The sequence below is a fragment of the Lithobates pipiens genome, unplaced genomic scaffold (genome assembly GCF_037356315.1).
Source record: "Lithobates pipiens isolate NorthernLeopardFrog02 unplaced genomic scaffold, aLitPip1_a1.2 Scaffold_18, whole genome shotgun sequence".
Lineage (NCBI taxonomy): Eukaryota > Metazoa > Chordata > Amphibia > Anura > Ranidae > Lithobates > Lithobates pipiens.
The window spans coordinates 483,394,205-483,407,673 of NW_027507758.1; the positions used below are offsets into that span (position 1 = coordinate 483,394,205).

At 39.6% G+C, this 13,469-nt stretch overlaps 1 protein-coding gene across 5 annotated transcripts in view; it reads left to right on the forward strand.

Annotated features, from left to right (window-relative positions):
* Nucleotides 1-13,469, forward strand: part of DGKD (diacylglycerol kinase delta) — a 151,796-nt gene that overhangs the window by 101,016 nt on the left and 37,311 nt on the right. For all 5 annotated transcript variants that reach the window (XM_077488441.1, XM_077488442.1, XM_077488443.1 and 2 more), the window contains exons 8-11: nt 7,102-7,204; nt 7,300-7,462; nt 9,452-9,560; nt 11,956-12,095. In XM_077488441.1, coding sequence (XP_077344567.1) covers nt 7,102-7,204; nt 7,300-7,462; nt 9,452-9,560; nt 11,956-12,095 — 515 coding nt within the window. The remainder of the gene's footprint in view (nt 1-7,101; nt 7,205-7,299; nt 7,463-9,451; nt 9,561-11,955; nt 12,096-13,469) is intronic.

A 13,469-nucleotide genomic window follows, 5' to 3' on the forward strand; every position in this document is an offset into this window, starting at 1 on the left:
AAATGTGTTCTAATTGTATTGCCTATTACCCTTGTAGCCCCCTGTTCTAAGGGACTGGAGGCAAATCTTCAGTCCCTTTTGCAGCTAACCTGGTCAGACATATTACCAGTTTATAGTAACCATTGTATGCAGACACCGGCTTTTTAGCAGTATACATTTGTATGGCTCAGTAAAGGTTTTTTTTTTTTTTTTGGAACTTTGGGCCATGTGTGAGATCATCCATATTTACTCAGCAGCTTGGATCAGGGAATCCTTTCCCAGGACCTGTGCTTTCCTTTAGAACAGGGGACAATGGAGGTGGAGCAGGTATACTTTTTGTATATCCTCCATTGTGTATGAATGTACAGTATAGTACATAACGGTAGGACAGGCATAACATTTTGGGAAGTTGCTGAAGATGAATACCACTTGAAGGTATTTATGTATACTCAGGGCTTTTTTTCAGCAGGAACTAGGTGGAACTCCATTCTTCTTCTGCTCCCTGCTCCCTGCTCACCACTATCACTTGGTAACGCTGAAGTCCAGCTTCTGCGTTTACAAGTGATGGCTTATCTCCCAGTAGCTCCCACTGGTCAAATCTCTTGCGCAGATCCCACTGCGAGTTCCAGTCAGGGACAAGGGAGACACAGAACAGGTGCCTAGGTTTCAGTGCAGTCATGAGCAGAAGAGGGTGCGTGGTAGGCTGCACCCTCTGTGGTCTCCATTTTTTCCCTGGTGACCAGTTGTTGATGCTCCTACTGCATGATCTCCCATGCAAGTTACTGTAGTATAGTATAGTATAGAATGCTGGGAGGTACTACAGCTGGATAGGTGTTTCAGCTTAATATTGCAACAAAGGTAAGACATATGACAGATGGTGGAGCTTTTAAGGAGGGGGGAGAGGGGGCAGTGGAAGGAGGGGGTTGTATGCAGAGGGAAGAGCTACAATTTGATGCCATTTCACAGGTATGTTTGTGTGGTGGGCATGGTTGAGTTCCTGCAGCTATTCTCTGAGACAGTATCTCCTCTTTTACTTTTAAAAAAAAAATCTTAGCGTTCGTAGACACTATAACTTTTGCGTAAACAAATCAATATACGCTTATTGGGCTTTTTTTTTTTACCAAAAATATGTAGCAGAATACATTGACCTAGATCGATTAAGAAATTTGACTTTTTTTTTTTTTTTATTGGATATGTTTTATAGCACAAAGTTTTATATATATATATATATATATATATATATATATATATATAATTTTTTTTATTTTTAAACTGTCAGTCTGTTTTTGTATATAGCTCAAAAGATAAAAACCGCAGAGGTGATCAAATACCACCAAAAAAAAACTATTTGTGGGTAAAAAAAAAATTGAGTTCAGAGTTGCATGACCACGCAATCCTCAGTTAAAATAACGCAATACTGTATCGCAAAAAAATGGTTAATCCACTTTAGTGTTTGGAACAGTTGACCATTTTTTTTGTTTAGAGAACAAATACAGAATGTTCTGAGCTGGTAATTGTGTCACAGATAAACTTTCTTAAACCTGATGGAGTAATAGAGTTTATCACATATACAGATGTGGGCTGGTTTCCTTCCTGTGTCACTGCCGCATTTTAATAGTGGCACCAATTGCCAACTCCAAATAATACCTTTTTCCTGTCTTGCCACCAAGTGACCTTGTACATGCAAGCACCCAAAGGGAGAGGTCCTTGCAGCTTAATGTACAGCGTTTTATCAGGACTCATGGCTCAGACACAGACGTTCAAAAAACTGACTGCACCATTTATCTGAATGTTTTTTTCCAAATGGGCCCCCTGTGTGACGTGTTAAATGGTAGTGCATGTTATACACGCAAAATGTGAACACTAGCACCTGTCATTAATTAACGCATTGTATAATGTAACCATATCTGACTTTGCTAGAAATTAAAAGTAAAGTGTAATCATTTGTCTCCATAGTAGTAATAACTGATTTAAACACAGATTAGACAGCAAGGGCCTCATCAACCTGCAAATTGCATAACTCCAGGCCTTCTAATGGCTTTCTTTCTTTGTATTGACAGGTATATAAAGAGGTCATTGATCTCTATGGAGACCAATAGTAACTGTACACAAGCACTTCACCAAAGTAAAGTAATATTACCTGTTCTGTTGCTATTGCTCTGTGCTTGTGTGCACATTACTGATGTTGCACTGCAGCCTATCCCCTTGCTTCTGTTAATTGCTCAGACCCGTGCATAAATTGTACTCAAAAAAGTGGAGAGAATCCAGTTAGCAAATCCAACATTTAGTAACACTAAGGATTCATTTACATTTTTTATTCTATGGAGCTATGCGGTGTAGTGTTTGTCAGACCCTTGTAAATAAAAAGAAGTGCACAGAGAGTAAAAAAAATGGCAAATCTTCAAAGTGGAAGGGTCTCTAATCCTGAACCCCCCCCTCCCCCCTGGGGTGCAAAGCTCCTCACAGGAGTTAAGCACTCCATGGTCCTCCTAGGCTGAAGTTAGGTGGACACACTTCTTAGGGATTAGCCAAAGCTGGTCCACCAAGTACTTGGTGAGGGGCTCTCCCAAAGAGAGATCCCTCTGACTGAGGAGAGGTGAATAACTCGGGCCACAGAACGTCCCCCTGACTTTAGGGCAAAATCATTGATCAGTCAAATCACTGATGTCTGATTCAGTGTACTTTTACTTCAAAAGAGTTGAAGTCGAAAGCTGTAGGTTGTAACATATGGCTTCATACTGTAGATTAGTACTATAAACTTTACATTTATCCATTGGGCAGTACTGTTCTGATGTTTAAAAGCTATTTAGCACTATGCTGTGATTGGCGTTTAACCTACACGTTCCGTCTCTGTGCAAACACACAAAAAAAAAAAAACACATGCAGTGTAAGTACCTGTGAATAGCTAGTGCAAAATAAAAAAGTGCCAATTGAAAAGATGAGGCAGGCCTTCCGGCCATAATACATTTTTCCTGTATGCTAGACAAAAGGCTTACACATGAGGCGTGTTCAAGAAAAGCAAGTAATGTGTCCTAGTGCCATTGAAAAAAACATAATAAATTACACTTACAAAGTGTAATTTTTCTGGGACCCCTGGAATGCCACCCTCAGGGGGCACATCACTGGGAGCTCCTTGCGCCTAAGGTTTCATTCACATTGCTCACATGCTAAATGCTGTGTTTTGGCATACAGCTGTAACTTTTTCGCCTCAATTATCTGTGGTGCGGGGACAGTGTGATGTGCGTTTCAGCTCCTAGTACTTTTTTTTTTTTTTTTTTTTTAACTTAATTTGATGTACGCAAAGAGATACTTCAATCATGCTAACACAGCAGCAAGATGACATGTAGTGTCATCAGTGCGCCGCAGAAAGGTGCAGCATGGTTGTATTTCACCACACTGCACCGCACGTCACACTAACCCCGTGGTGTAAAACTATGAATTTCTGTGCGCCGTTGAGGTGACTGGTGTTTATCCAGTCTAGAAAAAAAAGCCCCAATCACCGTACATAGTGTGAAAGCTCTTAAACATCAGAACAGTACTGCCCAATGGACAATGTCCTAATCTACAGTATGAAGCCATATGCTACAACCTACAGCTTTCAACTTCAACTCCTTTGAAGTAAAAGTACACTGAATCAGACATCAGTGATTTGACTTTGACATACTGTACGCATTGTGTGGAGTTCTCTTCTCTAAACACTGCAGTTCTGACTCGGCAGTATCTTAGGCCATGTGGATGGGTGGCATGGAAATGCTTAGGCTTGTGTGTCGAGTAATTTTTTGATTTATGCAAACATCGTTGTTTGCAAAACGTGAGATTGCCATAACAGGATATTAAGTAATTGACAGCTCTTCTTGTTCTCCAGCTTTTAAAGTTTAACTGTCGGTAATACATCGTGTGACAGATCGTCCGCAAGAGAGGAACTAAGAAAACTGTTAATGCAATCCCTGTATAAAGGATACCATTGTGAAATAAGGGAATGTGTACAGTGTCTAGGGTGATGAAAACAAAAGCTAGGGTTACTGTGTTGTCTGTCACCAGGTCTGCAGATAACATTTTGGGGGTTTTCCGTATTAATCTTAAATGGACTATAAGCGACTATAAGCTAGTAGATTTATGTACAAAAATTTGTATGAAAATTCTCAGTATATTCAACAGCTTGACTAATATCTTTCAGAAGTGCATAGCTTTTAACATTCAGTTTTGGAGTGAGTGGACTTTACAGAGCAAAAGCCAGAAAAACCACATACACATATATAACGTACAAATAATACATATATTTATACATTTATATACACAATTATACATACAAATAATGTATTATATTTCTGCATCCTGAGGTGTTTTTTTATAATATTACAGGGTGGCAAAAATCTTGACACCTGAGCATTTTCAGCTCACAAAACGCCCCTGAAAAATGCCCAACAAGCAAAATCCCATTCATTTCAATGGCACCTGTTCACATTTGAGGGTTTTGTCACCTGAAACAAAATGCCTGAAAAACTCCTTATGCTCAAAAAAGAAGATGAGCTTCTTTGGGGCAGATTACAGGCGTAAGTCTGCTTTTTTACATTGGTGACCTGTACAAAATTGTGGTAAAAAAGAATAAAAAACGTGGTAAAAACACGTTACTTTGAAACGCTTAGCTGCGAATGCAGCCTTAAAGTTTGGTCATTGTGCTAGAAGTTGGTGTAAATACAAGGAAGGGGAATAACGCTAGCTATGGGGGTTATTTACGAAAGGCAAATCCACTTTGCACTGCAAGTGCACTTGAAAGTAGAGACGCTCTAAATCTAAGGGGTAGATTTGAAATGAGTGGAAGCTCTGCTGATTTTATCATCCAATCATGTGAAAGCTAAAATTCTGTTTTTTATTTTCCTTGCATGTCCCCCTCGGATCTACAGCGACTTTACTTCCAAATGTACTTTCAGTGCAAAGTGGATTTTCCTTTAGTAAATAACCCTCTATATATAGCCAAGATTTCAGCTGATTCCTGTGAATTGGCCACAATTTGAGTCATTGGTGGCCCTGCCAACACCACCCTGTTCAACATACTGTTTGGGTGTTCTGACAGCTGTGGATGCCAGCGGTCAGAATAAAATAGCTGCCAATGGAAGATTGGTCCGTCAACTCTTTTTAGTATGGATGAGGGAATCTGTGGATTTTTCTCATTCAGCCTGCTGGGCTGAGCAAGAGAAATCTTTGTGTATATTGCACCCAAAAATGGAACTCCTACTCATTTGCTTCCTCCCTCCTCCGGTGCCACATTTGCCACCTTTTGAGGGGGGAAGAGGTATCTGTTTTTTGCCCCCCCCCCCTTCCTCCACTGCTGGGCCAATTAGCGCAGCCTGCTTCGTGCATGCAAATTGGGGAATGGTCCGAAAATCGGCTGGGGTGCCAACATCGCAGGCTCACTGGACAGGCGAGTGTCCATATATGAAAAGTCAGCAGCTACATTATTTGTAGCTGTTGACTTTTAATTCCCTCCCAGGCTGGAACACCTCTTTAATGCCGGGTACACATGGGTTGAAAATTGTCCGGAATCGGACAGCTTTCGGCCTGTGTGTACATTTCCCTGCGCGACCGAAACCAGTCCCATGGAAAAACCAACATCCGATCGGCATATGATCAGGATGTTGATCAGGGTATCCTGGTGGGAGGGGGGGGGGGTTGCTGTCAGAACACAAAAAATGTATAGTGTGCATCTTTAGTCTTAATAGACCTCTCCTAATTTTGTAAGTGGAGGCAGTTTATTTTTATTTTTAATTGTTTTTAGCTATAGACACAGGCCCTTCTTGTGATGTGCTTTCTTATTTATTAGAGAAGTGCACTATTGCTACACAGAGCAGTTGTTTTTTTGAGTTGATGATTAGAACCCATCATGTAATGGAACTCTGAAATGTTTAGACACTGGCCTGATAACTTAACATGAGAAGCCTACAAGAAAAATCTGCTAAATTGTCTCACTTCAGGTTACAGAAACCCCATCATATGAAAGCACCAGTCCACAAAGGCATATTGCATGTGGTATTTCCATTACCATGACTCACTACATTTTACTAATCAAACATTGTTTTCTCACACACTAGGCATTTATCATACAGATATGCCTACTTTACCATGTAATGTGCACATTACAAAATAGATTTCCGTGGTATTCTGTATGCAAAAGGTCAGTTTGTAAAGTTTTTGCCCCTAATCTCCACTAGGGAGTTTCTGTGAGGTGTCTATTGCAGATAACAGAAAAGGAACCATGTAGAGATAAAATACAGATTGATGGGAAATAGAAACTTTCAATCCACAAGACAGCTCTCCACTACCTCCACTACAATTCAGTATGTCTGTTTGGTAAAAAAAAGAAGATACATCTTCCCCATTATTGTAGCATAGATAGGGCAATACAAAAGGGAATTTTGAAGCCGTTAGATTTAAACATCGACCGTTACATGAAAATAAACCTATTAGATTGTAAGCTCTTCTGAGCAGTGCCCTCTTAATCCTCTTGTATTTTATTGTTTTGTAACTGTCTCCTTTTTATATTGTAAAGCACTGCATAAATTGTTGACACTATATAAATCCTGTATTATAATAATAATAATATATAATTATGTAAGTTATTTAAGGGCTGCACAGTGGTGTAGTGGTTAGCACTCTTGCCTAGCAGTAAAAAGGGTCGCTAGTTCGTATCCCAACCACGACACTACCCGCCTGGAGTTTGCATGTTCTCCCTGTGCCTGCGTGGGTTTCCTCTGGGTACTCCAGTTTCCTCCCACACTCCAAAGACATGCAGGTAGGTTAATTGGCTTCTGTCCAAAAAAATTGGCCCTAGTATATGAATGGGGACCTTGGATTGTGGGCTCCTTGAGGGTAGGGACCAATGTGAGCGTGCAATGTACAGGGATAGGGACAATTGTAGACACTCACTCAGGTTGAACTGGATGGACTGGTGTCTTTATTCAACCTTACTAATTATGCAAGTTGACGTTCAGACTTTTTGGGCACGTTCCAGGGTTGGTTCTGTTTTTTTATTCACAACATTGTAATTTTTTTAAAAATACTTTCATGTTTTTTCTTTTACTTTCCTACGTGTAATTTTCCTTTTTTTTTTTTTTTTTTTTGAAGGTACATACTTCCTGCAAAGAGTTTCTACCTAAAAAATGCCCACTTGGCCAGTGTAAAGTGTCTGTAATCCCCCCAACGGCCCTCAACAGCATAGACTCCGATGGTGAGTGATGGGACCTTGTGTAACCACAGGAAGTGAGGAAAATTTTGTACAACATACGGTGGATCAGTGATTTTCCTCTGTTTTGCCTTTAACAGGGTTTTGGAAAGCCACTTGTCCCCCTTCCTGCACCAGCCCTTTGCTTGTGTTTGTCAATTCAAAGAGTGGAGACAACCAAGGTGTAAAGTTCTTGAGACGCTTCAAGCAGCTGTTGAACCCAGCTCAAGTTTTCGATCTCATGAATGGTGGACCCCATCTTGGGTAAGATTTTTCTTTTGGTTATGCAGAATGGTAAGCAATAAATCAAGATGCCCTATGCACAACCTTGCTAGTATTGGGCCTTGGCAGCTGGTTGTCTGTGTTTTCCTAAGTTACTTAGACCTTCTGCTCAGCTTGTGGCTTAGTACAGCACAGACTTTTCTCATGACTTTGTGTCATGTGCCCTATGAAGTAGCAAAAGCTAGACAACACTTACTCTTATTCTGTAGTGGATCAGGTGCCAACGAGGAGCTTGAAATGTTAGAACTGCTGCTACATTCCACTATACCTGCATTACAAGAAGTGGCATATTAAGCAAGAGCAGGAAAAAATATTCATCACACTGGTCTGTGTTAGCTAAATGTTTTTCTCAACGTTGTCTGACAATAAAATCATTTTTAGTTTTTCTTTGAGTTATTTCATGTTTGTCAGTTTCTTCCAGTTTCTGTATAGTCCATTGCCTTTTCTTTTTTTTCTTTTTTTTTTGTTCTGTGATCTTTGATCATGGATTTTTTAGTGAACAACATCAGATGTGAGCACAACCATTTTAATGGGGCTATATAGAGAACACAGATGAGTGCAGGGCTATAATGGCAATAATCTCTAGCAGCCGCTTATAACATATCCCCTGCCAATTGTCATTCCCCCAGTCTCTGACACTATTAACATCACCCCAGTCTCTGACTACTTCTGTTAGCATTTCCCCCGTCTCTGACTACTTCTGTTAGCATTCCCCCAGTCTCTGATCACTACTGTAAGGAATGCTAACAGAAGTAGTCAGAGACTGTAAGGAATGCTAACGGAAGTGATCAGAGACTGGGGGAATGCTAACAGAAGTAGTCAGAGACTGTAAGGAATGCTGTTAGCATTTCCCTCTATCTCTGACCACTTCTGTTAGCATTTCCCTCCATCTCTGACCGCTTCTGTTAGCATTCCCCCAGTCTCTGACCACTTCTGTTAGCATTTCCTTCCATCTCTGACCGCTTCTGTTAGCATTTCCAGAGTCTCTGACCACTTCTGTTAGCATTCCCCCAGTCTCTGACCACTTCTGTTAGCATTCCCCCAGTCTCTGACCACTTCTGTTAGCATTCCCCCAGTCTCTGACCACTTCTGTTAGCATTTCCAGAGTCTCTGACCACTTCTGTTAGCATTCCCCCAGTCTCTGACCACTTCTGTTAGCATTCCCCCAGTCTCTGACCACTTCTGTTAGCATTCCCCCAGTCTCTGACCACTTCTGTTAGCATTCCCACAGTCTCTGACCACTTCTGTTAGCATTCCCCCAGTCTCTGACCACTTCTGTTAGCATTCCCCCAGTCTGACCACTTCTGTTAGCATTCCCCCAGTCTCTGACCACTTCTGTTAGCATTCCTCACAGTCTGACCACTTCTGTTAACATTCCACCAGTCTTTGACAACTTCTGTTAGTATTCCCCTAGTCTCTGACCACTTCAGCATGTCTCCAGTGTTTGACTGTCTCCTGCACAGCATGTCCCTAATCTCTGACCATTTTCTCTAGCTTTAAGTTTATTGAATATAATGTGCAGTCCCTTAGTGATGTCAGGGGCTATATTTGAGGCTCGCTATATCTTTTATGTATACCATCACTAAGTTGGAGAATTTTACTTTTTAGCTCTTTTGTTGGAGTTTTCTCTTTAGAAAATTATGTTCTCCTTGCATCAGCTGCCTACCTGCTTATTCTGCACAGTGAGAATTTCAGAAGATTTCCCGCTTCATCTGAATAGGGAATATTTCCAGCACATGTTTTGCCAATGGCAAAGCAGATATTTGGAAAAAAAAAACATTCATGCACCAATTCTTTCTATCCCCTGCAGCAATCAATTGTATTGCTGTAGCAACACTGCCTTGTACACAAATCATAGTAGTCCGATTTTATGGAATTCTTTATGCATAATTAATTACATATGTTTTTATTTAACATGTAGTAAGAAGAGGCTATCATGATATAAACTAATAACTTGTATTATTCCTTTAGCTTACGTCTGTTTCATAAATTCGACACTTTCAGAATATTAGTTTGTGGCGGAGATGGAAGTGTAGGCTGGGTTCTCTCAGAAATAGATGCTCTAAATCTTCACAAGCAGGTAATAATGGTGTGAATGACTGTTAATGAATTTCAGAAACCTTGATAAACTTTCTTTATGTAATATTTAAACCTTAAAGATGAGCTATCATAAAAGCATGGGCTTCCATTGCTGGCCACCTTTCTAAAAATATCAGTTGCCCTATAGCTTTAATACTTTGGCTCAGTGCAGATAAGGAATTTTGACTTAGTCAAAGTTATTCATGTTTCAGTAATCAATGATAAGACAACTGCCATTTGAAAAGAGGTCACATATTTCTTTAATGACAGGTGTCCTTTGAATGGAACAGTCTCATGGCTATGCAAGATGTTTCACATTCGTTTGGAATTGTCTTTGTGCAGCTTATTGTTCTTTAACAGTGGCTAACAGCAGACAGGAGGATTCTGGGTTACATTTCACTCTATAAATGCAGCTCTGAATCAAGTATTCTCCAATCTCTTCCAGCTCACACAGTATTAGCAGTAATCAATCAAAGCTTCCCATGACACTCTTCTCTGTCTCCAGCAGATAAGTAACGAGCAATCATTTTAAAGGTGCTTTCTAGAATTTAGGAATTATTATCTGTGTACAACGTCATTAAATGTTAAAATAAAAATCTTGGCGGATGTAAGCAGTTAGGGCCTTTTACACTTGGGTTGATGCTTTTTAATATGCATTTGCCCATTCATTTCATACAGCTAAAATCCAACTTGAATCCTTTTTCCTAATGCAACAGGGTACGTACATTGTGGTGCTCTGCATTGGGGGTCTATTGCCATTTGCTGTGTTAGTGTGTTAATGAAATGCATGTCCGAATGGGGCTTTAAACTTGGCCCATATATATTCAGAAAAACAAAACTTCTGTTCAAATTATGCAGTCGATAATTTCCTAAAATCACTATTGCATTCTTAAAAATGAAAATTCTCCGCCCCAAGCTGCTCTTCTCCACCACCATTTGAAGCCTTGATTACATAAGCTAAACAAGTTGTCTTGACAATGACAGTCCTTGTCTTAAGATGACCCCCCCCAACGTGTTTCATCCTTCAGGACTTGGCTGAAGAGATAACAAGATCTCTAGAACTAAGCCCTGTCAGGTGAAAGGCATTAGAGGGGCGGTCCTAAGTTGGGCCCGTGTATGTCAGCCGGTCCAGAAGAAGCCAGCTTCTGTTCAGCAAGCATGCTGGAAAACCCAGCAGCTGACTGGCTCCCGATTGTCTGAGAGTGCTAATTGGAGTGTTCTGTGTGTGTGTGTGTGGGGGGGGGGGGGGGTTGTCCCATAGTAAGAACACAACAGCTGGGGGGGATTGCTGTACTAACAATGGATCGTTAGTACATCGGCTCTGACCGGAGATGTCAGTTTTTTTTTCAGGTTGAACAAATAAACTGTTAGTGTGTATTGGGCTTTAATGTCAAGCTTGACATTGTGGCATGTCCTATGCAATGCATTGCGGTGGCTGTCTCTCTTCAGTATTTTCCTAAAATAATTCTTTGTTAGTATCCAAATAATGTGCAACAAATTTTAAATGTAAACGTTGGCTTTTATAACTTCCTACACATTTTCTTGTGACTGGAGAGTGTTGCTGAATATGTAAAGATGTAGTAATTCATTACAACTGTTGCAGATTTATGTGGTCAGCCACTTCTCAGCATAAAATAACACTGTTTACATATGCATACGTGACTTGCGTATGTATTCGCTTATGCCTGTATGGGGAATGTAAACATCCCTTGTAATAGAGGTAAAGATAACTGGTCCTGTTTTTGTGAGCTTTTGTTTAAAAAAAAAAAGACAAACCCTGGGCCGCAAGTGACGTCATGACGTCGCTCCGGCCCTCCAAGGCCATGGAAATGAACCGTAACGTGTGTGTGTGTGTGTATTATATATATATATATATATATATATTTATATATATATATATATATATATATATATATATAATGTATTTGTATTGTGGTTGGCAAGTGTTTTAACAAAAGAAAGCTGGGCAGGGCTGACACCACTCAGTCCACAAAAATGCTGTGTATTGTCAGTATGCAACAGGATTTCGGATCTGAGTACATTTCTACCAGATCAGCAGTTATTTTCCTGTACTTGAAGGGTCTTTAAAGAGAGAAAACGTGATGGACTGTACATGTCTAGCAGAGAGATGCTGCATATGTGTTTTTTTTAACACAGTGTATTTAGCTCTGTACCAGGAATACTATTTAATAAAAGTAGTGCTGAACAGCCGCTTTTTAAAATAGATTATTGTAAGTATCTCCAGGTGAGTTGCATTTTATGTGGATGAAAACACTTTTATATATGTACATGCAAATTTAAAGATATTACAGTTGTCTTTGGTTTATTTTGCTTCATGTTTCTGACATCTGTCATTATCCATGATGGTTAGTTTTTTAAATTTATTTTTTGTTTAGTGCCAGCTTGGGGTTTTGCCCCTAGGAACAGGGAATGACTTGGCAAGAGTGCTGGGCTGGGGCTCTGCATGTGATGATGACACCCAGTTACCCCAAATACTAGAGAAGTTTGAGAGAGCTGGCACTAAAATGCTGGACAGGTAAATTTGTTCTATAGTTTGTTTTTTTTGTTTTTTATTAAGTATTATTATTGAGACAAATACAAAGCTTACAGTCTGTTGGACAATAACACACGCACACACAACATAATGTTACTAAGAGAGTAAAGTGTTGGGAAATTACTTCATAGTAAATGTAAGAAAAAAGAGAAAGTGCATGGAAATAAAATAACGAGCTGGCTGCACACCCCTAAATATTCTAAAAAGAATGAAAGGACAGGTTCCCCTTGGGGTTTTCAGGCAGCGACAAGAAGCAGAAATAAATTTGTAAAAATATATTTATTTTATTAGTTCAAAGGCTTAATCGCCGTCATAAATTTAAAATACGGACTCTGGTATATGTTATTACAGCATATCGATGGGTAAAGGATATATGCAACATTTGGTACAAAGATAGTTACAGGAACAGTTTACAAATACATCAATATTTCAAAAGCTACAAATAGCACCCATGCTACCCCAATGCATTTCGACCTCCAGGGTCTTCTTCAGGGGGGGGACAAAACCCAAGCAGAAAGGGGTGATTATATCGTATATTCTGCAAATAGTCAAAAGAAAAAAGACTTTCAATAAAAAAGTTTTTTAGCCTACAAATTAGCTAATTATTATACCTTATTTCAGTAATATTTACCAGTTCCACCAAACCGTTACTGTTCAACCAGAGACTTTTATTAAAATCTGAAAAGGAAATTAGTGCCTTCTCTCGAAGGGTCATCCTGGTACCGCTGCCCTGCTGTTCTAACCCACTTCATCCACCCACCAAACTAGGGGAAAGAAGGGGGGGGGAAGAGGAAAATAACTTCACAGGGGCATCGATCGCTGACTTGCAAGAATTTACAGTATCTGGAGTTTATCCAGGGGAACCAGAGGAACAGAAGAGGAGGTTCTTGGCACACCCTAGGTGGCCACACCTAAAAATAATGAAATATAATAAAATATAAATTAAGTGTTCCACGTCAAGATATTCTAAGTGAATAGATAAAATGTTGTGTTACAATATTGTACTATTATATAGGTGCATATATGAATATAAATAAGAAATAGAAAGTGGAAGAAAAGTAATGCTTAGTTGCCCAAATATTATATGTTTATACAAAAGCAATTTAGTAAAAAACTGTTTTGTCCCCCCCTGAAGAAGACCCTGGAGGTCGAAATGCATTGGGGTAGCATGGGTGATATTTGTAGCTTTTGAAATATTGATGTATTTGTAAACTGTTCCTGTAACTATCTTTGTACCAAATGTTGCATATATCCTTTACCCATCGATATGCTGTAATAACATATACCAGAGTCCGTATTTTAAATTTATGACGGCGATTAAGCCTTTGAACTAATAAAATAAATATATTTTTACAA